The sequence below is a fragment of the Theobroma cacao genome, chromosome 8 (assembly GCF_053813885.1).
Source record: "Theobroma cacao isolate CCN51 chromosome 8, ASM5381388v1, whole genome shotgun sequence".
NCBI classification, from domain to species: Eukaryota; Viridiplantae; Streptophyta; class Magnoliopsida; order Malvales; family Malvaceae; genus Theobroma; species Theobroma cacao.
The window spans coordinates 5,758,505-5,782,307 of NC_142646.1; the positions used below are offsets into that span (position 1 = coordinate 5,758,505).

Here is a 23,803-nt window from a genome sequence, read left to right on the forward strand (position 1 = left end):
GTGCCACTTTGGCAAGCAATTCCATACAGGATTCAGACCTAAGTCATCTGAAGTTGAAACCTTCCGTACATCTGCTTCTTTCTTGACAAAATCCATGATTACTTGTGCGCCACGTTTTTTTTCTTGTGGCTTCAGAGTTTTTCTTGAACAAATTTCAATTTCTAAGTTCACCTCAAAATCAATCTTTTCAATCATCTAGATAAGCATTATGTATTTAATTTGATTATTACATTTGCTTTATATGTATACATATTCATCATTTTCACTCACTGTTTTTACTTATTTGATAAAAAATTATAAAAAATGTATAATTAAAAAGAAAAAAAATATTATTAATGAATTCGTCAAAGGGTTTTATTGAGCGTAACTTACCGTCTAAGATCTGATTATGGTGTGATCAACTATTTTGCCTTCGGCTTTTCATCCATTAAGACATTTCAAAGCCTGATGCTTCCATCGGCTATCTACTCCTTCTAAATCTTGCTCGACGAGCAACCGGATTGCACCTCAAAACATTGCCAAGCGGAATCAAGAGACTTGGTAGTTGGTAGGTAATACGTATGATTCAAAAGAGCCATCCCATCTCCTTGGAAACAAAAGGTCAAACTAAACTAGCGTATCTTCTTTCTTTCATTTTCTTTGTTCTATCAAAATTAAATGAGGTTGTTCTAAAAAAAGAAAATTAAAATTATTTAATTTATAAGAAATTGAAAAACAATTATTAATGAGAGCAATCTCAAAGGTTACTCTATACAATTGGTTATTAGTTGTGCCAGAGTTAATGAAACCCCGAAAGAGCTTTCCGGATTCCTGTAATTAAAAAGAAACACAAAGCAAAAACAGTAGTGGCAGTGGTGAGGTTTTTCAAGAGAAGAAAAAGCTTCACTGGTTAGACAATGGCAAGTTCGCTATCAAGTGGGTAGTTAGTATTATTTAATCAATATTCATTGGGGTCGTGGCAAAGAATGCTTTCTTTAAGCAATCACCGACGCAACTGAACTTCATTTATAACTCTAATTCGGCCAACAAATCCCTGTCACATTTTATTGGATATGTGGTGTGGGAGTGAGGGAGAGGGAGTGATTGTAATTTACATTGTTGTCCAAGAGAAGAGACCTCTGAGTACGTTACGCTTTGCATGGAGAGGGAAACGTGGACAAGGTCATGAAGAATTCTAAACTAATGTTAGATTCGTGGTTGCAGTTGCACGGGAATATACATATGTCAGGCAGTTGGCTTGGGAAGTGGGTACTTATTTAAATATTTTATCGCAGATTTAGTATTTTAAAAACCTTACCATATATAGTTTATCAAAAATAATGACTTGAGATTAGATATTACGCAATTTGTTATCACATAGTTAGACGGCGCTACTGCTTCTGAACCAAAGAAACATGATGAGGCCCAAGTGACAATGCACTATGATCCATACTACACTATGTTTGCTTAATCTTCATGGAGGTTAGATTGTGCATTTTGAAGGAATAGATATTTTCATATGGTAAATGCTCAAAAGGGAAGATTAAGCAAATGACTTCAAGGTGTAACTTTTGTAAAAGTAATCGCATTGGAATTCTCAATATACAACAAAACAAGAAACTTTAGATCACTTTGTATTTTAATTTGATAAAAACTGCAGCCTGACAGATATCTAATGCTGTACGTATCTTCAAGTTTTCTTTGCAACGTAATTCCCTCCAAAAATTTTGTAAAACAGGGAACCTGTATGATCAAGTATAAGGAGTATATAAAAAGGAAAAGTCTAACCCTATCGATTCAAACCCCAATCATATGGCTGGTATACAACCTTCAACTGATCATCAGCAAGCATCTCGAGCAAAGCTTCAGATTCGGTTGGCTCTAAGTAATTAGAAGCATGTTTCAATACCTCTACTTCGTTCTTGCCAAAATCCACACTAAACCTGTTTATTGATTAGAATGACAGAGAGCAAGCAACACAAGTTAAAGTCCCAGAAGAAGTATATAAATAAAGCAACAAAAATTTACAAGCTGACTACATTTGGAAAATCTCTCAATAACCAAGGAAGTGGTATGCATTTCCATCACTCATCTTTTACTAATTCTAAGAAAATCACTTTACTACAGCATGGTGTTTGGTGGCTGCATGAATGGTATCTTTCACATCTTTTGTTTCTCTCTGCAGTTCGAAGTGAACTTCATCTATATTACTATAGGGAGGTTCAACTGGTACCCACCCACTATTACCAACTCAATTTGAATTTACCAAAAAGTTAAATAAGACAATAACAAGTCATATTCTGTTGTGAGTGCACTGGTCTCATTTAGGTCATATTTGAATTAAATTTTTATCAACAACTCTCATTTTTCTACTATTTCTCTTTTCTAAAGAAAATGGAAATCACCCAGCAGTAACTTTTTATTTTCATCCCTATATCTCTCGATAACTCCCTTTTTTAAAACAAATAAAAACACAAAGCATCCATCTTATTATTGTTCCCTAGTGTACATGAGTGTGCAAGAGTAATCTATAATTTTGAGAGTGAGGTTTTAAATTGAGACTTTATCCTGCACTTCTGTTGCTTCTGAACCCAACTTAGGCCACCAAAACTTACATAATTCTACAACCAAGAACTTCTATAGGGCTACATAAGTTGAAATGAAGGCATCAGTATTTAGAAGTTCCTTTTGCCTATAAGTTTTAGAGTGTGTGCATGTGTGCATCTAAGCATGTGTGTGTTAGTGTGAAGGGCATGCACATGTGTAGAGAAAATTTTAAAATCCGATTTTACCTCCTAAACAGAAAATAAAGGTCTCTAGAAAGAAATATAAGTTTTTGCACCAAGAATCTCTCTTGAAATAACATACCATTTGAGGATCTTAGTAGCATATGCAACCTTGCCGCTCAAATCAACAATAAGTCCACCAGCTCGTAAGAAATCCCGAGCTGCGTCCATCAGCTCTTTATCAATGTTCCCAGGGGAGTAGCATCGAAGAGCAGGCCCAGATCGGGTACCACAAACAAGGGCAAAGTGTATTAGAGGCTCTGAATAGGGTAGAGCCACCTGATAAAAACATACAACATAGAATGAGCTGGATTGAATTTCCACATGAGACATTTGACTCTTGATGATGAAGTATGTTTTTTTTTGGTACATGATGATGAGATACATTTTAACAAAACTTATTCTGACTCCACAATCACAAGCCAGAGGTCAACCTAATTAACTACCCTGCAGAGCATTGTGAGGATAAGTCAACCTAATCAACTACCCAAGAGCATTGTGAGGTCAATTCATATGCAAAAGTCTCAGTTCTTCCTTCTGAAACAATGGGGAAATTGAAAAGATTGCCAAATTCTAAGGATATAGACAAAATATTCTGCACAGGTTTCAAAGATTTTATTCACTTGATAGTTTCCACCAACAAGTAAAAGCTATGTATTTTCACCGGTTTTCATAATTAACAGCAAACAACGTAAAGAGCTAATCCGGAAATGCAAGCCATTAAACCAATGGCTAGAAGCATCATGTAGCAGTAAGCATCAATTTTACTCACACTGTATTACCTGTGAACGTTTATCTTTCACACCAAATGGTTTCAAAAGATTGTACGGTGGCCTTTGATTTCCTCTTAAAATGCCATTCTGAATAGATGAAAGGGAGTATGTGCACCCACCAACAACATACTTGAACTCCCCAAACAGCTCCCTTCGTTCCAATTGACCAGTAGGATGACCCCACACTAATATTGCATGGATGGCCATCATATTGTACAAATTTATGAAGAAGGCGAGCTTCTCCTCCCTTGGCATGTCTTGCACTTCCACTCTTTGGAGCTCTTGAACTATTCTTAAGTACCTAAAATGTTTTTTCCATTAACAATGAATACTTAAGCATTAAAAGAGAACAAATAAAATTTTGAAGATACTAGAGTGAGCAATATCATATACTAAGAAGCATCAAACCTTGCAAATTCCTCACTTCCATGGATACTTCTATAATCAACATGTCTTCCATCTTCTGATGCATAGGCTTCAAAAATGGCATATGACAAAAATCTCAGCCTTGATGCAATTTCAGTGATGGGCTTTGGCTTCAGTTCAATTATACCCCTTGGAATGTTGTGACACTGAGATGACACAGTAGGATCATGTTCCAAGAACCGATACAAGTGGCTACCATCCTCAAATAGGTTCTCACTATCATAAAGCACCATAGACAAAAAAATGAGAAGAATTTTCTACTACAGATTAAAAATGTTACACAAAAGAATAAACTGGGATGGTGTGGACTCACTCAAGAACATGTCGAAAGAAGAGTTCACTAGCAAGCTTTCGCCCAAATTCAACAGCCTGTTCCACAATGCAAGAACAACGGAAAGGGAAGGGGGACTTAATGGAGATATAACCACATCCAAACATGTATAAGCAGAACAAGCACACAAAATCTTAAATTTTAAACTTAAAAGCAGTGGCAGTCTGACTTGGTCCAAAATCTCCAAAACCACCCATTCAAAAAAAAAAAAAAAACAAGAGGATAAGGAAAAAAGAGAAGTGTTGTTATTGCAATATGTACTACTATATGTTTGAAACTGTTACAATATAGTATCATAAAACATGATGGTAAAAGATAAACTCAGACATCCATAATCCACAATATGCCTACTCAACATTATCTAGATTGCTTGAAAAGAAAAAGGGCAGGAAAAGGCCTCATGGAAATTTTCAGAACTTAAGTAAAAATTCTACTGTTGCATCTATTCATCTGACTGGAATGAATATCGATAAAAGGTCTACTGAAGAGTATTTTGATATGCAAGAACTAAATTGAAAGCCATCTACAATAATGTGAAGTTCATACCATTTTTAAGTTCAAAAGAAGCAATATTTTAATATGCTGTAAAAAAAACCTTTCTTTGGTTTAGCTTTTCATTTACTGTATGAAACCACTGAAAGAGTCTTCTAATTCAGGAAATCTTTGGTCCTAATTCCAAATGGAGAAAATAATAGAAGTAATAGAAAACCGTGACCTTGCAATAATCAATTATCACCTGAAATTCACTATACTAGTCAGGAAAAACATAATAAAAATCCCAACTAACCTCTTCCCTTTCCAAGTACTGATCTTCTGATAGGAAATCCACTGCTTCTGAACCTAGAAAACAGTTAGTGCACCTGCGCATCTTGTAAAACCGATCCTTAACAACAATAGTTGCTTTCATTTTTCGGACAATTAGAGCTAGTTCATCAACAGGCCCATTACTGGACACATCATCTTCACCAGAAAGAGGTGGTTGCGGAGCTTCAAGCGATGGTGCTTCAGAAATCAAAAAATCAATCTTCTCATCAAGCTTGCCAGACTCATCTAAGCCTTTGAGTTCGCTCAAGCCTCCAATCAGTACTTCATTAAACAAGACCTTAGGAACTACACAAGATCCAGAAAACTTCTCTAGCTCCAATTTTCTACTGGGATATACATCAATGTTAATGTCAACATATCCAAGCCTTTTCCTGCGCAGAAACAACCTAACTTCTCTACAATCTTGGCATCCTAACCTTGTATATACTATTATTCTTCCTTTTGTGACAATAGGTAGACGTGATTCTTCGATAATATCCCCCCCCTGCTCAGCTTTGCTTTCTGCATCAGCATCACGTGACATCTTAATGTAGTTTAGGGGATTCCAAGCAGATCTTTCTGTGGTTTTTGGAGACATTGCAGTATGTTCCCCACGTTTAGCAGAATCTGCAGAGTGCTTATCTTCATCAGCAGGGGCATGCTCAACTTCATCTCTTTTAAAAGAAATGCGACGCAGGACATTGGTTACTGCAACTGCACCCTTCTCCTTGACAAAATTCTTAAGTGCCACCGCTTTCTCAGGCCACACAGATCCCTCTTCCTCTGGATCAGGATCCAAGGAACGAGTTGATAAACTCCGGTTAGCTTCCATCCCAGGAACCTCTGTTCCATCAAAGACAGGTTCTGGCTCCTCCTCATCAAGAACTTCTTTTGTAGTCTCATTCATTTCTTCTTGTGCTTTAGAATCCGAATCCACACCCGTATTTATCTTGTTACCTTGTACAACATGTTTGTCATCATTGTCTAAATTGTCCCCAACAGCTTTAGATTCCAAGACTCTATTCTGATCCTTGTTGAAACTTAAGCTGTCTTGTCCATTATCATCATCTAACTTATTAATGCCGACCTTGCTGATGTTCAGACTTTGCATCTCTTCGACAGTTTTACCCTGATCTTCTTTGTGAATTCCATCAGTATTTCCCTCTAGTTTTTCATCAATAGGAAAATCTGTAATATTTTTGTCACTGAAGTTTTCCTTTTCCATAGTGTCAGCAACACATAAATTTGGCATCCAACTTGCTAAAACATGGCCCTCAAACTTTGCTCTAGTACTTGCTGCAGACAAGAATTCAAGGATTTCTTTGCAGATTCCTGCGGGGAATTTTTCACATAAACTTAGCCAAATTCAACAGAAGACCAATTCCATTAGGAAAAAAAATTAAACATAAGATCTCACACATAGAGTCACATTTGAAAGTAGATAACTACAAAAATTGCTTGATAAACAATAAGATCTCCAGTTTTCACTTTTTAGCTATTCAAACAGTTTTACAATTGTTGGGCAGAACAAACAAGAAAAACATATTACCATAAAACTAGAATGCTCTATATAAGTATACCAGTGCTCATTCAGTAGATTTTTCTGTAGACATTAACTTCTTGTATCATTGTGACATCAGAAACATAAATACAAGCAGATATACGTAACCAAAACTTAAACTCACAAAAGTACTCATGATAAGAAATTGTCTTAAAGCATTACCTACAATCTATCAAGGAGATCAAGCCCTAAAAGCTTTGATTCTCGACCACTCGAAGTCAAAGGAATTGGTCAATCTTAAATTACATATGGATATAAGCAAAGCAGGCAGATGTATACATAATAATAATACTAAAAGCATAAAGGTCAAAGGCAAAAACACTAGCAGACAAATGCATCTCATCTAACCAAAACAAAAAAGAATAAATTAAATAGAAAAGTGCTTTTCCACTATAGATATTTCCGAATCAAATAACAAAAAGATTAAATCACTAACTATTGATGAAGCTTTCATTTCCATCAGACTACTTAGCTCTCCAAAAAAAAACAAAAAGAAAATGAAAAAAAATCAATAAACCATAGAAAAATCGTTTGATAAAAAAGTAACTAGGTTTTGCAAGTTAATCGTGATGGAAGAGATGAAAATCGGAAATGAGAAAGAGAGAGAGCTTACAGATCCGGAGAGAGTGAAGAGGTGTTTGGTTGAAGAGAAAGAGTGAATTGGAAAACAAAAAGATCTGGAGAGAGATAACAAATTAAATTCTGGAGTTACAATTTCCTGTTTTATGTTTTGAAGGGAGGGATTTAATTGAAAATGAAACGGTAAGAAAACATTAGGGGGAGGATTCTCAGAGGGGACGAGACAAGCGGGAGAAGCGGGAAGTCCGTGTGCTGGTTTTTGAGTTTCCTCATTTTTCTTTCTCACTTTTTAGACTTCAGGGCCTCTTATCCCCTTTGTCTACTTTGGACCCTACTCTTCCCATTTGTTTGCATTCAACCCCTCCTTGTCTTTATTATTACGGATCAACCACATTACGGTAGATCTGCCTAATTTCTATTAGGTGGAGGCTCATAAGATTTACATAAAAATATAATGTACTGTGAGGAATTAGCTATTTTAATACCATAACGCAGACAAATGATAAAGTTGTTATAATCTTAAATTAGAAATGACTTTGCTTGTTTTTAGTTTGTATGGTGTTTGAAATAAACCTTTATAAGGTTCAAAAGGGAAGAAATTTATTCAACACGACTTGTTGAAACTATAGCAAAAACTTCATGATTTTGGGGGTTTTTTGGATATTTTAATGCTTTCATGTTGTGGAAGTTTTCAAAGATAATGACACATTTTATGAATTTGTTTTGCTTATTAATACTCCTTCTTTGTGTTATACAAGGGATTGGGTTACCATAATGAAGGTAAAAATCGTTTGCCCTCAAGGTTGTAGGTATCTCAAGCACGTGAAAATATCTTTTGAGTGCAATGGCTACATGAAAGGTACGTATCAGTTTCTCGGACACTCCATGTGAAGATTAGATGAAAGGCAAGCTCCTAACACATGGTCCTTGAATGCATTAATGTTCTAAGAACCCTCTCCTTCGTCTAAGGAGAAAGGACACCTGATGTTTACTCATACCTCATAAATTATCAAGTGGGAAAATTCTAAATTCATGTGAGACAAAATGAATTGAATTGGTTAATAATGTACAAGGAGAGGACGAAATTTACGAACTTTACATCATCTTTTCAAGTTGTGAGTATGAATGTAGATTTACATCATGTTTACAAAGGACTACATGCATGCCTACATATATGTTCTAGTTGCTGGAGTGATATTCACTGTTCAGCAATCAGCATGATCAAGAAACAACACTGGTGCCAATAATTCCATTTTTCTTACTGCAATTCTTCCAGCATAACTTTCTTCATACAAGAGGGACAGGCCATGGCTTAACCCAATAACATTCTTTTGAGCGGTTTGTTTTTTCCTTGTCCATCCTATATATACCATGCATTACTAGTTATAATTTTGACAAGTGCAACGCAACTCCATGCCTTCATAAACAAGTTTACACCTAAACTGCTCACTAGGCCAATTAGGTCGCCGGTAATAATTCTGCGGAAGGCTCTTCATCCCACTCAATATCTCCACATGCACTGAGTACTGTTGTGAGGATGTAGTCATCCACCTCAAAACCTTCTGCTTCCATCCGATACATGAGCTGCAAAGCTTCTCGACATAGTCCATTCCTTGCATAACCAATGATCATAGCCTTCCAAGAAACCAAATTCCGTTCTGGCATGCTGTCAAAAACTTGAAAAGCCTCTGATACAAAACCGCATTTGGCATACATATGGATTAAAGCACTACCCACAAACACATTAGATAAGGCAGGAGTTTTATTTGCAAAGGAATGAATTAACTTCCCTTGGGAAACAGCTTCAAGCTTAGCACAAGCTTTCAAAGCTGACGAATAGGTAAAAGAATTGGGTTCTACACCTTCTTCCATCATTTCCTTCAAAAAATCAAGAGCCTCAGCCTCATGGCCTAGGCTTGCACAGCCAGAAATCATGGCAGTCCATGAGACAACATCCCTAAGTGGCATCTGTTGGAGGACTTTGGAGGCAATATTGTACTCCCCACATTTACAGTAGAACCATACTAGAGTGCTTCCTATGTATATATTCGTTTGGATAGATATTTTTACTATTTGTGCATGGACTTCCCTGCCCATAAGTAAATACCCAACTGAACCACAAGCCCTGAGTACGCTTACTATGGTCAAGTTATTAGCAATTATATTTCGTCTCTTCATTACTCGAAAAAGACTAATGGCATCCTCACCAAGCCCCTTCCTTGCATACCCTGCTATAATGGCAGTCCATGTAACTGTATTTCTACTCCCCATTCCATTAAACACAATCCTAGCATCAGAAATCTCCCCACATTTTGCATACATATCCACAAGAGAAGTCCCTACAAAAACATCATTCTTGAAGATCTTTTTGATTATGGCACCATGTAATTGTCTCCCAGATTTCAATGCCTTTTCCTCTCCACAAGCCTTCAAAACACTGCAGACTGTGAACTCATTAGGCCAAAAACCCTCACTTAGCATTCTCGAAAACATGGAAAAAGCCTCCTTTCCATTGCCTTGTTGAGCGCAAGCAGTTATTATAGTTGTCCAACAAACCACATCCTTCTTTCCCATCCAACAAAACACACGAAAAGCCTTTGACAACTCCCCACATTGCGCATAAAAATTAACAACAGCACTATCCACAATCAAATTCCTCCAATTCCCTTTCAGAATACACCCATGGATTCGTCTCCCTAACTCAAAATCCATCCTTCTACTACACAAATTCATCAAACAAACAAACATCTTCCCATTCCCTCGTACCCCACTCGAGATCGAATCCGCAAACAACCTCAAAGCTTCATCATCAAAACCCAACTTCGAGTAGCCATTTATCATCGCCGTCCAACTAACAACATTTCTTTCAGCCATTTTATCAAACACCTTTCGAGCTTCCATTAACTTCCCAAATCTTGAATATACACTAATCAAATTATTCTCAACATAGGTCCCCGGGTTCTTTAAACGCTTCAACACAACCGCGTGGACTCTCCTAGCTTGCCTTACATTATAACAAGATTGAAGCAAAGCTGCCAGGTCGTCAGAGTCGACGCTTCGACTAACCGACGGCGGGGTTATATCCATAAAACCGGCATCTGGGTCTTCATGGGAAGCTGAAACAGAGATCGAATGATCGAATTCGGGTAAAAAACATGAATCCGTAGAAGAAAAGCAAGAAAACTGGGGTGGATTTTTGGTGTTTGTTGTTTTGGACTGGGTTTTGGAATTTGAACAACGAAATGATGGCTTTTGAATGGTGGAATTGGAAGGTTGTTGAAAGAGTGTAACTTGCGGTAAAGTTACCGCTAACGAAAGCATTGGCTAGCTTTGCTCTCTTCAAAATTTCCCGCGAAAAAACAACGCCAGTTTCCGAGCTTCTTAGCTCTTGTTTATTCCGGGGCTTTCAAAAAGCCGATTCATCGTTCGGCTGTAAACCGAAAAAGACCATTTTACCACTAAGCCATCTAATGACGACGTCGTTTTAGCTAACTAAAATGAGAGCTTGCCAGTTGCAACCTTGTTAAAATATCAGCGTTTTTTATTTTTTTGGCCGAGTCTAAAACCTTAAATTGGAACTCTAAAACCCTGCCAGAACTTTGATAATTTCTTCCTGTTATTAATTAATAAAATTAAAATTTTAATCTTTTTCCATGGAGTTGGCTAGTGCAAGTCGTCAAGCTTGTTGTTGGTTGCCGGTGAGATTAAAATCTTCTAAAGCTACAAGTTATGGGTCTTCTTCTGCTTCGCTTTCCTCCACTAAAAATTCAAATTCATCTCGGATTCGTTGTTTGTCTTCGAAGTTCTCAAGTAAGATACTCTTTTGTAACTTATAATTTGCAACGGCAGGTTATTAACCTAGTGCTTTCTTTGCTGTTTCATCTCTCTTTCTCGGTTGTCCTGCTTATATGAATTGGGTTAAACCAGGAGTTTAGTATAATAATAATAAGTAACTGCTGAAGTATTCTATGATGATTTGCTCAATGTTTTTTTTGTTGGGTCACATTTATTTTCTTTGGTGCTTATTGGGTATGTTTTGGTTTCTTGAATTTTTACCATTTTTTTAAAGTCCTGTAGTTATTAACGTTGCCGATAAAAAAGAATTGGGAACTTTGGTTAGCATGATGGTTTGGGAAAGCTTCTTTGTTAGGAACTTCTTTAGTTCTTGAAAAGATGTATATATTATTCTTAGGCCATTTGTCTAACAGATAACTGTCATGAAATGGCAGGTTGTCCTGCATTGGTTGTTAATCAGGTGAGGCTGCGGCGGCCTCTTGCTGCAGTTGTTGGTGATAAAACTGCAGTGCCAAATGATTGTGATGGAGAGCAGGTTGCAGGTCTGGATTCTTTTGATTCCTCACCTATTAATGATGACGTCAATGAGGATGAAAAAGGTAGTGTTGAGGGCTTGGATAACAGTAAAATGATCAGAGTTTGTGACAAGTTAATTGAAGTTTTCATGGTTGACAAGCCCACACCGACGGATTGGAGAAGATTACTTGCTTTCAGTAAGGAATGGAGCAGCATCAGGCCTCATTTCTTTAAACGTTGTCAGGATCGAGCTGATGGTGAGGCTGATCCTGGGATGAAGCATAAGCTTCTCCGACTTGGAAGGAAATTGAAAGAGGTGGGTCATGTAATTTATAATGATCTTTTGACAGCGGTATCAGTTTTCTGTATGTTCTTTTATTCAGGATTTTTATGTGGGATATTGAATCTGGAGAGTTCTTTATTCTGTATTATGAATTGATTATTTGTATTTAAATGTCTTTGAGAAAATTTCTGCTCTGACACTCTCCCTACTCTTGGATTTTGAGAGAGAGAGAAAGGGAGAGTAAGCTGCCTCCTTGTATGATGTGCACATGCTGAGCTGATCCATGTGCAGTGGAGATTCCTGGGAATGCAAATTCCTTATATCCTTTGGATGGCAGTGTTCATCTTATTGAGATAAATTGCTTGGCGATATTTAAATAATTGAGGCATGTCTGATGCATCCTGCTCTTGTTTTTAAGTTCATGCTGATGTCGTAGTGATTCAGTTTGAGTTTCTGTTATTAGATCGATGAAGATGTGCAACGACACAATGAACTTCTTGAAGTGGTTAAGGGTGCACCATCAGAGGTTAGCGAAATTGTTGCTAGACGTCGTAAAGATTTTACAAAAGAATTCTTTGTGCATCTTCACACTGTAGCAGAATCATATTATGACAATCCAACAGAGCAAAATGGTAAGGCAGGATGAAAGAATGATATTTTTATCAATGCTATATTACTAGTTTGTAATATAAACTTTTAGTGTGTACCATGTTCTATTATATGCCTGACAACATTAACAAATGTGTTAGGTTGTATATTTATAAATTGAAACTCTTTTAGCTATGTTTGCTTCTCTTTCATTTCTCCAACAAAGAAAGTGCTAATTTGTAATGCTAGCAAGTCCAAGCCTTCTCTTTGCTAAAATTGGCCACTGGATAACTACAGAATCACACCCCCTTCTCAATAGTCAGACACAATAAATCCAGGATCATCACTTTCTGAAGGCCACAAATGAGTTGAGTTTCTGGTTTCCAGTGCAATATGGGTTGGCACCATTGAACTGAACAAGGGTAAAAAAAACTCAACCTCGAAGCCAAAATCCACCTTGATCTTGGATTTTATATACCTAGCTGATGCATTTGTTGGAGGGCAAGGCCTTAATAGGCCATTACTTTACCTAAATTCAATGTGGAAAAAAATTCACCTTGGCCTGTGATTAGAACATTTATTTCATATACTTATTATTTTATGCTGTGCAGAGATTGATGAAAACATTCCTTTTATTTATTTGTTTCTATATGGCAGCTCTGGCAAAGCTTGGGAATACATGCTTGGCTGCTGTACAAGCTTATGATACTGCAACTGAAAGCATTGAAGCAATTAATGCAGCAGAGTTGAAATTCCAAGATATTATCAATTCTCCTTCTCTAGATGTTGCTTGTCAGAAGATAGATAGTTTGGCTGCGAAAAATCAACTTGATTCAGCATTGATGCTAATGATCACAAAAGCTTGGTCAGCTGCCAAGGAATCTAACATGACAAAAGATGAGGTAACTGTTTCTGACTTCAGGGGGGAAAAGGCCCTCCTTCTGCTCTGCATAATCATATTATGGATCAGCTAGATGTAGTTCTAGTTTTTTGACTCAGGGGAGACTGCACCCTGAAGAACCTTAGGGATGATCTTATGAATTATTTGAGCAATTCATCAGATTAGGGGAAGAAAATTCTCCAATGGACCAAAAATTTGAATTCCTCATCTGGTTGAAAGAATTGGGAGATAGAGAAGAGATGTTAGATGAAGAGAAAGGGAAAAAGGATTATATTTTGATAAAATGTGGAAGAAATTAGAAATTCTAAGCGGTGTAACAAAATGGTCAGTCATGAGAAACGAATTGATGTACTTGGCTGCCTGAATTATGACCTTTGCCTGTTACTATTCATTTTCTTTTCTATGTTCTGTTCTGTAAAAATGATGGTATAGAAAATTATTGATGAATTCTGGCAGTTCTAGAATTTCTTATAGATTCAACAGGATAGGCTCATTTAAGCACCAGCAGCCAATTGTTTTAAAAAATGAATGTTATGATTAATTACCAGGAGTAGGATGCTGCTTTGAAATATCTTACAAACTTATTTTATGAATTGCAGGTAAAAGACATATTGTACCACTTGTATATGACTGCAAGAGGTAATCTACAGAGACTCCTGCCAAAAGAGATTAGGATTGTGAAGTATCTACTTGAAATTGAGGATCCTGAGGAGCGATTGTGTGCCCTAAATGATGCATTTACACCAGGAGAAGAACTTGAAGGGAAGGATGTGGACAACCTTTACACGTAAGTCTATTGCTCTGAATTAATTTTTGTCAAAATCTAGTACATCTGTGAATTAGGCTTTGCATTGCATTGTGAAAGTCCTTTATCTTCCAAAGCTAGGGTTTCAGGCTCTGCTGTTTATACTTTCCACCTTGTGAAAGTCCTTGAGATTGCACTTTCCAAGGGTATATATGGTGGAGAGTGATGCACAAAGATTCAGCTGAACATGATGGGTTGGGTTAGTAGTTATCCCAAAGAAAAAGAAAAGAATTGGTTGCCTGGATTTCTTATCATTTACCTAAACAGACTATGGACAGAAGCTCAACAGTGGACTTAAAAGTATCTTTTAAATTTGTTTTATTCTTTTCTTTAGGCTAATTTTGGTGCCTTGTTTAACTTTTTGTGATGAAATGTTAGGACTCCAGAGAAGCTCCATACCTTGATGAGAGCCGTGGTGGATGCGTATAATTTCAGCCAGGAAGGCACTCTCCTAAGGGAAGCTAGAGATTTGATGAATCCAAAGATAATTGAAAAGCTGGAGGAGTTGATAAAGGTCGTGGAAAGAAACTTCATGTGACATGGAGCTAAGTCATACTTGTCAATAGCTCTACATATGCTTCTTGGTTCAGAGATGACAATCTTTGAGTCTGACTTGCTCTTGCGAATCTGAATATGAGTGGCAACTCTAGTTTCATGGTTTGCTTTTCTGCAAGATGGAATCTATGAGACCACATGGTTCATGGCTTGAGCAGCGACTGTGCTTGTACCTCAAAGCTTTAATCCAGTGTTACTTCCCCACAAATTTTTGCAAAAGGAAGTATAGTCTGAGATGTGAACCTTCAAACATCTTAGAGGTGTGAATGTTCTCCTGCTGATGTTGATCATGTTGTAGTCCTAGAAATTTTAATCACAATTTATAGTATAACTTGTTAATCAGTTTTTGTATGAATTACAGTAATCATCTTATTCATTACATGATATATTGCGTACTGAGTAGTCTCTCTCTCTCATTTTCCAATACCTCTGTCCACTGCAAAGAGTGTTTTTAATTTAGGATATTTCTTCATATTTTTTATGCATTAGTAATTTGCCATTTCTGGGCATCATCGCACAGCTGCGAGGTGGCTTCCTTATTGCATATGCACCCATTTAGACAAGCAAAAGAATCTAACATGTACCTCCTTTAGTCACCATAGAAGAAGCACATCATGCGTTTTTGCAATAGCAGATAGATTTTGTTCAGAAAGAACAAGCTTATCGAAGGCCAAGAAAGGACTTGTTCTAAGAAATTGATGAAGTCGAGACACCTGACCTATAATCACGTTGTTTTTATAAAAAAAATTATAAAATAAATAATAAAATTATTAACTAAACAAGATAATTTAAGAGCAAAGGAAATGATGAGATGTTTTATATTGTTTATTTGTGTTCTTAATTTTTTTTTAAAAAAAGAGGGGAATAAATGATACCATCGAATATAATTATTTTTTATTCATTTCATAAGTTTTAAATTTAAATTCACTCTCTTCAATTTGCAAAAGAACAAAACAAAAAAGCCTAATTTTACATTCTATCAGTCTCTTTTACTTATTTCGCCCGTGTCCATATGCCAATTACTAAATCTCAACAATAAAAAATATATAATTAAATAAAATCAAATTACATCAGCAATTTATATATTGTTATCAGGTTTTTTTTTTTCACTGGAATGAAGCAGCTATACGTAAACCAATATACACGGTAACACGTGAAAGTTAAACGGCGTCGTGTTCGAGTTGGACTCTTCTCCAGCATGATACGTCTCCGGTGGTGACTCATCATACACCGTCCTTTCCTATCTCAGCTCAACCTCTGCTACGCTTTTCCCTTCGAGACAAAGAAAAAGGAAAAGGGAAATCTTTCCGCCTTGATTCGCATTATTATGTTTTGTTGTCAATCCAACACTACTTTTCGTTTTCATTTTAACTCTTTTTAGGGATTTCGATTTTCGGATCTTTTGATGAAGACGACGGTTTTAATTTAGATGATGTCCAAAAAAGCCAGCAACTGCGCTATTTGCGACAATTCAAATCGCGCTTCTATTTGCGCCGTTTGCGTCAATTACAGGTAGAAAAAGAAATCTTCGGTATAAACTTCATTGAATTTGCCTTTTGAGCTGTTAACTTTTTTGTTGTTTTGATGAACTCTTCTTTGCAGATTAAATGAGTATAATTCTTTGTTGAAATCTTTGAAAAGCCGTCGTGATTTTTTATACTCAAAATTAGACGAAGTGCTTGCTGCAAAGGTTCCATTTCTTTCACTTAATTAAACTTTTTTTAATTCCTTTTTCGAGTTTTGTTTAATTATTATTTGTGTTATTATTAGAGGAAAGCTGATGATCAACTCAATTGGAAAATTCTTCAAAACGAGAAGCTAACTGACTTGAAAGAGAAGCTTCGTCGCAGTAAAGAACAATTAGCTCAAGGTTTTGATGCTTTCTCCTTAGTTATTATTCATAATTTCTATTCATGTTAGTTGTAATTAGACTTATTTTAAATGATGCTTTATTTATAGGGAAGGCTAAGATTGAGAGAGTGTCTTACGACTTAAAGGTTAAGTATGGAGTGCTTGAATCCGCTCGTGGCATGGTACTAACTTTGTCTCATTTTGTTTCTTCATGAGAATCTGGTTTTTAAGTTGTATGAACGATAACTATAGGCATTATATTTTTCTCTTTGCAGTTGGAAAAGAATCGCGTAGAAAAGCTCGAGAAGTTCTATCCCAACCTTATCTGCACACAGAGTTTGGGGCTTGTAAGAACTGCCTGTTATTGATGTTTTGTTATTTTTGAGAATTTAGATTTATGTTTGTGTTGGGTTCTTGGTTTTTCTAGTCTATTAGAATGTCTTTATTTATCTAAAAGTTGTGACTTAATGCATTTCCTGAGTTGCAGATGGCAATTACCTCAGAGCGTCTTCACAAGCAGTCTGTGGTCATAAAACAAATATGCAAATTGTTTCCCCAACGCCGGGTATGTGCTATGAAAAATTTGTTTTGATCCCATATAGTGACTGGTGACTATTAAGTGTGCTTGATATGCTTCTTTTAGTTAACAACCATTTCTTGATGATCTTAATTGATTATGTAAGTTACGGAAATTTAACTGAAAACCTAGAGTGATATTTTGCTTTTACCTTCAGTTAACAACGTAGCTAATGTGGTTACGATGAGGATATTTAGCCCAAAAAGCTTATATGCCTAGTTCCCCTGCCCTTCCCCTTTCCTATTTGAGGCACTAAGCCTCCTAGTTTAAATCATGTTGCTTTTAAGTAAGCTAAATGGGTTCAATTTTCACAGGTAAATTTAGATGGTGAGGGAAGAGATGGATCTTGTGGTCAGTATGATCTGATTTGCAATGTTGGCTTACCAAGAGGGCTTGATCCACACTCTGTTCCATCCGAGCAGCTTGCTGCCTCATTAGGGTAATGTTTTTGCTTATTTTTATAAGGCTATAAGACCACAATACCCCTGCTATAATTATTTTCACCTCATTGGGTAATATAACATTGGGATACTTCCTTTGGCCTTCCCTATGTTTTAAATGTTAATCATTATCTAAGTTATTTAGTACTATGAGTTTTTATTTTCTGACACTTTGATAATCCATATGATTTGAATACAGATACATGGTGCAACTTCTTAATCTTGTTGTTCATAACTTGGCTGCTCCTGTACTTCATAACTCAGGTTTTGCGGTAAGAACGAAGAATTGATTACACCTGTATGCTATTTCTAAAAAATATCTTGAAAATTTTTGTTTTGGATTTCTTTGAATCTTTTGAGTTTTTGAGTTTTCTAGTCATTTGCATTTCCCATGGGTAATCTTCAAGAGGTCTAAAAATGCAAATCGTAATGAATAATTACTAAACAAAATTACCATTCTTTAAGACGGTGTTGGTAAAAGAATAGATCGTTCTTTTTATGCATTTTATTAAGCATTTCTAAGAGTTTTTTTTTTTTTTTTTGTTAATGTTTGAAATGTAGTTCATTTTGCAAGGTCTACTCAAAAATATCTTTTCATTTCGATTAGGATGACTTGCATCTTTAAAATTTATTGATTACAGTACAAAATTATTTGCATTTCATTTTCAACAACCTTCTGCTTTCCAGAATGAATTTCAAAGAATTCAAATTTCGTGACTTTTTTATGCTGAAAAGCATTATGACGGTTGTTCTTCCTTCAAATGTTCTTTATGTTTTTGTGCTGGTGATTATTTCTTTAAATATGTTAGTTTTCCATTGTTTGCTTCTGGTGGTGCAAAATGTCTACTAGCAACGATGTTTTGGAGATATTTCCCCTTTTCAAGTTCTGCTGTTTCCCATAGAAGGATGTTGGTTTCAATAACGATAAACAAGCAAATTGATTGCATGCAAGATATCTATTATTGTTATGCTCATCATATTATAGTTTTATCTCAGGGGTCTTGCTCACGGATATGGCAACGAGATTCTTATTGGAATGCACGCCCTTCTTCTCGAAGGTGTCTAACTAGAAATGTTAATTAACATGGCTGACCAAGGCTTTTCTCTTATGGGACTGAATATGGGTTTGTGTTTTGCAGCAATGAATATCCACTTTTTATACCGCGCCAAAATTATTGCTCTACTAGTGGGGATAATTCATGGACAGATAGAAGCTCTAGTAATTTTGGTGTCGCTTCAATGGAATCCGAGAGAAGGCCCCGCCTGGATTCATCTGGAAGTAATAGCTTCAATTATTCTTCTGCCTCTTCTCACACTGTTGAAACACATAAGGACTTGCAGATAGGGATATCTCTTCTGAAGAAAAGTGTTGCATGCATAACAGCTTTCTGCTATAACTCACTCTGTTTAGATGTTCCTACTGAGGCATCTACCTTTGAAGCATTTTCTAAATTACTGGCCACTCTATCTTCAACCAAGGAAGTGCGATCTGTTTTTTCCTTGAAAATGGCTTGTTCAAGGTATATCCTGCCTTCTATTTCTGATCTATGAACTGAATCATCATTTAAGTTGTACTAGTCGGAAAATTTTGAACTACAAAAACAACTGGTTTTAGGTGCTCTTCAATAAGACTTAAGGGGGAAAAATATTTGTATAGTTATTTTCAGATGGTTCTTTATGTTCTAAATTGGTCTTCCTTTACAAAGTAGACTTTGAGAAATTTATAGCTAAATTTGGAAGTCTCAGGAGTTGGATTCATGAATGAGCCATTTGAATTTCTCGAATGAGAAGACAGTCAGATATCTTGTAGGAAGAGTTTGAATGTCACCATACATACTGAAACAAAATTACTGTGCTTCTTTTCCAATGTCTTTATCAGTTGATTAGTAACCCTTTGATTTTAGGATGCACCATATTCCCCACTTCTAACTTGCTTCAAGTAAACAGATCACCAACATATTGATTATAAATGGTCTGAAAGGCATCTCTTGGGTAGGATATGAATTATTTTTTTCCCCTTCTAATTTTGGTAAAACTGAATTTCATTTGATTTTTAGCTCTTTCATTTATCAAACCTACTCACAGCTAATTTAAATTAGCATTTCACCAATTGTTATTTGTTTGGTCTTGTCAAAGTAGAAATTGTCTTGATAAGCCTTCAAAGACAAACTGTTTTGAGTCTCTTGTACCGTGGAGGGAGCTGAGCTTGAACTGATTTGATACTCAGTTCTATAAAATCCTAGTTTCTGGCTGGTGATGAATCTATCGTACAAATATGTTGGCATGATGAGTATGAGAACAACTGTTGTTTATTTTATATTTGCTGCTCTCTTTGTACACGTTCACCTGTGGCATGTATGTATATATTTTGGATTTCATAGTTGTTCATTGTGCTTATCTTTTGGATTTTCAGGTCAAGTAAGCAAGCTCAACAACTTAACAAATCTGTATGGAATGTCAATTCTGCCATGTCATCAAGCATGTTATTGGAGAGTGCACACATGCTGCCTTTGACGGTATAAAATTGCCTTTGACTTTGTTCAACTGAACCTTTTGAGATTTTAGCTTGTTGACTTCTCACCATTGTACATTCTATTCTATCTACTTTTCTGTCTTTTTATCTTTTGTTGCTGTTATCATTGGGGAGGTAGAAGTTTTGGAAAAATATGACTAAAATATATTCTACAACTCAGCTGTTGCCATTCAATTGAAAGGCATTTGCATGGTTGGATCATTTCTTGATTTTTATTCTAGCTTTGGTAGTGAATTTATATGCTTTTCCAATTGTTATCTCCACTTTTACAGAGATTGTAATAACCACGATTGATGAGATTGGTTTTGGACTGTATCTTGGAAGCTTGATGATTTGAATAAACAATTATGATTTTGTTTTACGTTGACCTTGCAGAAAAACCTCTCTGATCATAACCTTCCAAGTTCAGCTGCCAGTTTTCTTTTTGCCACTGAGATGCCTGATATTGGGAAGAACGAAAGCCTTATTGAAGAATGGGATCTTGTGGAGCATCCAACATTTCCCCCTCCACCGTCACAAACAGAGGATGTTGAGCATTGGACTCGAGCCATGTTTATTGATGCCACAAAGAGATGACCGGTGCTTGTAAGTGACACATTGCATATGCAATCTAGTAAAGTCTTGAGTTATGATATGTTAGCAGTATGTATCTCAGGCCAATGATTTTCTTTCATCATGAAATCTGAAGAAACACAGCTTTAAACCAAACAAAACCGTGGTGTTAAGCATTAACATTGCAGAGGCCATTCTTATAGAAGAGATCATATCTACCAAATGTGATGTAGAAAAGGATAATTTGTTTGGTCATCTCAATAATTGATTGTTGGTTTTTCTCTTAACAGATGATTTTCTTCTGTGTGTTTAATTGATAGGTTCAAGGAAGAGGATATGCTTACCAAAACAAATGCTGGGGGGTAGGATTGGCATTTACAATATGTTTAATGCGTGGCCTTGTGTTAAATGTAAATAGCTAGAGATTATGTCAGGCAGTGATTTGTAGATATAATTATAGGTAAATTGAGATCTTCTTTTTCCTATTTTCCATGGAAAAAGAAATAGTAGAAAAAAATTATTCAACAAAAATTACATTGATATTTATATTACAGGTTAGCTTTGCTTTTCCAGTTAAATTTCTTTCCCTCTGCTCAGATACAACACGGTGTTGCTTCGATTTCTGTATTTAATTTAAATATAATTATTAATTTATCTTTTCAAATTTAATATTATTATTGTTAGTGTAGTGATATTTATTGGAATTCTAGAGGAGAAAGAGAAACTTTAATCTCCTCAGCCAGTTCTAGGGTCCGTTCTCGGATAAAATATATGACGTAATAGTGCTTATAAAATTAAATAAGAAAGTTATGTGTTCTATCAGTTTCTAGCTATAAAGTCCTAATCATAAAGTATAATATTGTGATTGGCTTCAATGCCAATTAAACATGAAATTTCAAAGTTGTCTAAACATGCATATATGAACGAAAATTGAAGTCATCAATTGTTGTCCCTCAATAGTTAAAGCTTAAGCTACATGAAATAAAACTGTGGTTAAAGAACTCAGTTTGCATTATTGAAGCAACAAAAAGAAGCAGGTCTCAAAAGTGTATAACTACTTCTTCCTCTTCTTTGGTGGCTGAACAGGCTCTTCTTCATCCTCTGCCTCTTCTTCATCTTCGGGCTCTTCATCTTCTACAATTTCTTTCTCCTCCTCGTCGCCACCTTCATTGTCTTCATCATCATTCTCATCATCCTCCGGGGCATCATCATCATCCTCATTCCGGTCGTCATCATTGCCATTTTCCTCTTCTTCCTCTTCTCCATTCTCTTCTCCAGCACCGTTTGCCCCTCCTTCAGTTCCCTTCTTGGAGTCGCCATTTGCGTCATTGGGACTGTTCCCATGATCAGCTCCTCCTCCCTCTTCATCGGAAGGGTCCTCTTCTTCACCTTCTCCATACCCACCATCATCATTGTCTTCATCTCCATCTCCCTCAGCATCAACCGGTTCACATTCACGTCCACCCAAATAACTTTCTCGGTTTTTTCCTTGGGTTGCTATCAACAGCTCAATAAGATCCTGAAACTATTAAATCAATTTAATCTTAGCAGTTACATTAAACCGACACAATGGAAAGCGAAGCGGTCCAAAACAAACGATGATCCTTGTTTATTGGGTTTTTTTGGGCTTCTTTCTTGATGACTAACATGGGATGGGCCTTTGATCCAAGGCTTACTGGGCTAATCAAACATGCAAAGATTTTCTTCCGGATTTTAACGTTAGACTATTACATATATATTCATATTATATGCAGGGTTGAACGTGGTCCACGATGAATAAAATATATATGCATACATGAAAAGGATTTTTTTTTCTTTTTTTTTAAGAAAATATTTTTAAGAAAAAGAAATATTTTCTTTACACAAATAAAGTAATAGTTAAAAGATATCGGTTTTGACATGAGAATAAATTTTGTCACATTAAAAAATAAGATAAGATAATCAATGGTGGGCCCGCAAAGAATCACACTCACGGAACTCAACAGAACTTACATAAACCGAATCTATGTTTCTATTTCAGTTCCGAACGTGTACACTTCACCAACAACAGCGCAAGTTAGCATGCTAAAAAAAAAAAACCTAGTACTTACCCAAAAAAAAATCCAATGTAAATTACAGACACTTAAACATAACGTTGATTTTTTCAGGAATTAAGATTCGCAAACTTACTCGTGGTGAAAGAAGCTGCCCAGCTTGAAGCGTAACCAAGGAGGCGAGTAGCGTAAGCAGCGTTCCCCATGCGGACGTTAGCAAACCCTGGTTGAACATCAACTCGATGTTACCTTTTTTAGTCTCCATTTGTACGGCACACAGAAAAAAGAAACCCCCTGCGTAGGGACAGCGACAGTAAATCAATCAATTGACCGTTAGATCTGATAAACCGTTATCTCAACCGTCAGATCTACGCAGTTTTGTTCCAAAAAGGAAGAACAAAACTACTAAAATAGAGAAGACATGGGGATATACATATATGCATGTCTCGCCGGAAACAGTTAACGTTAGTTAAAAGAAAACGACAAAAAAGGAGCAGAAAAAAAAGCTTACCTGAAAAACTCTGGGTGTTTTGGAAATTTTCCGGGGAAGGTGAGGAAAATGTAAGAAAAAACGAGAGAAAATTCAGAGTGGGGGTGCAGTCGTGCAAGAAAAGAAAAGGAATTGCGAAGTTTCTAAAGAGAAAGACATGGCAAAGGGTACTTTGAAAAGAACGGGGGACGATATAGATCTAAGGCTGCTTTATGCTACAACGTTAACAAGGTTCTGATTGGACTTTTGTTTCAATGCCAGCCGTTTGATAATGATCATGTGGAGAAGGAAGGAGAGAAGGGTTTCTTCTTTTTTCTTTTTTACGTGAAAGCTTTGAGTCAATGTTAGGGTAGACAAACACACGGGGCAAGGTACAGTGGAAATTTGAAGTAAGAGTAGAGAGAGAAAGTAAGAGCAGAGCCAAAAAAAAGAAAAAAGACTTAAAGAAATGAAGTCTTTGTTAGTTTATTTTATTATTTGGTTGCTTGGGAATAGGATTCGATATAACTGCACGTTTGGTTGGTCATTCCTCCTCTTTCTCCCTTTATTCTTATACTTCCCTTTATTTTTGAAATGATAAATACTTTTATTTTTTTTTTATTTTTTCAGACCTTTGTCATATTGAGAATATTCAAGTTCAATTAA

At 36.2% G+C, this 23,803-nt stretch overlaps 5 protein-coding genes across 7 annotated transcripts; 2 read left to right on the forward strand and 3 right to left on the reverse strand.

The window, feature by feature from the left end:
* Positions 1-1,582: 1,582 nt before the first annotated feature.
* Positions 1,583-7,531, reverse strand: LOC18592228 (electron carrier/ protein disulfide oxidoreductase). The gene is made up of 7 exons (XM_018126277.2): positions 7,274-7,531; positions 5,083-6,431; positions 4,278-4,333; positions 3,947-4,180; positions 3,548-3,839; positions 2,848-3,044; positions 1,583-1,922 (listed from the first exon to the last, which is right to left on the reverse strand). Exons 2-7 carry the CDS (start codon positions 6,349-6,351, stop codon positions 1,769-1,771), a joined length of 2,202 nt encoding a protein of 733 aa, XP_017981766.1. The 5' UTR covers positions 6,352-6,431; positions 7,274-7,531; the 3' UTR covers positions 1,583-1,768.
* Positions 7,532-8,268: 737 nt separating this feature from the next.
* Positions 8,269-10,676, reverse strand: LOC18592229 (Pentatricopeptide repeat (PPR) superfamily protein). The gene has a single exon (XM_007018830.3). It carries the CDS (start codon positions 10,558-10,560, stop codon positions 8,698-8,700), a length of 1,863 nt encoding a protein of 620 aa, XP_007018892.2. The 5' UTR covers positions 10,561-10,676; the 3' UTR covers positions 8,269-8,697.
* Positions 10,677-10,792: 116 nt separating this feature from the next.
* On the forward strand, positions 10,793-15,084 carry LOC18592230 (uncharacterized protein At4g37920). 2 transcript variants are annotated; one of them, XM_007018832.3, is made up of 6 exons: positions 10,793-11,049; positions 11,469-11,866; positions 12,297-12,465; positions 13,079-13,323; positions 13,922-14,109; positions 14,514-15,084. In XM_007018832.3, the coding sequence occupies exons 1-6, from the start codon at positions 10,893-10,895 to the stop codon at positions 14,554-14,556; spliced, it is 1,200 nt and encodes a 399-aa protein (XP_007018894.2). In that variant the 5' UTR covers positions 10,793-10,892; the 3' UTR covers positions 14,557-15,084. The 2 variants fall into 2 exon arrangements, with proteins under 2 accessions (XP_007018894.2, XP_007018893.2); XM_007018831.3 differs by having other exon boundaries at positions 10,795-11,049; positions 14,506-15,084.
* Positions 15,085-15,802: 718 nt separating this feature from the next.
* On the forward strand, positions 15,803-21,299 carry LOC18592231 (uncharacterized). Its single transcript, XM_007018833.3, has 13 exons — positions 15,803-16,194; positions 16,285-16,372; positions 16,453-16,552; positions 16,642-16,715; positions 16,809-16,880; positions 17,021-17,098; positions 17,425-17,549; positions 17,750-17,822; positions 18,547-18,608; positions 18,690-19,070; positions 19,964-20,066; positions 20,459-20,668; positions 20,956-21,299. Exons 1-12 carry the CDS (start codon positions 16,112-16,114, stop codon positions 20,657-20,659), a joined length of 1,440 nt encoding a protein of 479 aa, XP_007018895.2. The 5' UTR covers positions 15,803-16,111; the 3' UTR covers positions 20,660-20,668; positions 20,956-21,299.
* Positions 21,300-21,528: 229 nt separating this feature from the next.
* On the reverse strand, positions 21,529-23,581 carry LOC18592232 (uncharacterized). Of its 2 annotated transcripts, none has more exons than XM_007018836.3 (3): positions 23,180-23,581; positions 22,805-22,962; positions 21,529-22,154 (listed from the first exon to the last, which is right to left on the reverse strand). In XM_007018836.3, the coding sequence occupies exons 2-3, from the start codon at positions 22,931-22,933 to the stop codon at positions 21,690-21,692; spliced, it is 594 nt and encodes a 197-aa protein (XP_007018898.2). In that variant the 5' UTR covers positions 22,934-22,962; positions 23,180-23,581; the 3' UTR covers positions 21,529-21,689. The 2 variants fall into 2 exon arrangements, with proteins under 2 accessions (XP_007018898.2, XP_007018897.2); XM_007018835.3 differs by having other exon boundaries at positions 21,529-22,160; positions 23,180-23,579.
* Between the last annotated feature and the right edge of the window lie 222 nt (positions 23,582-23,803).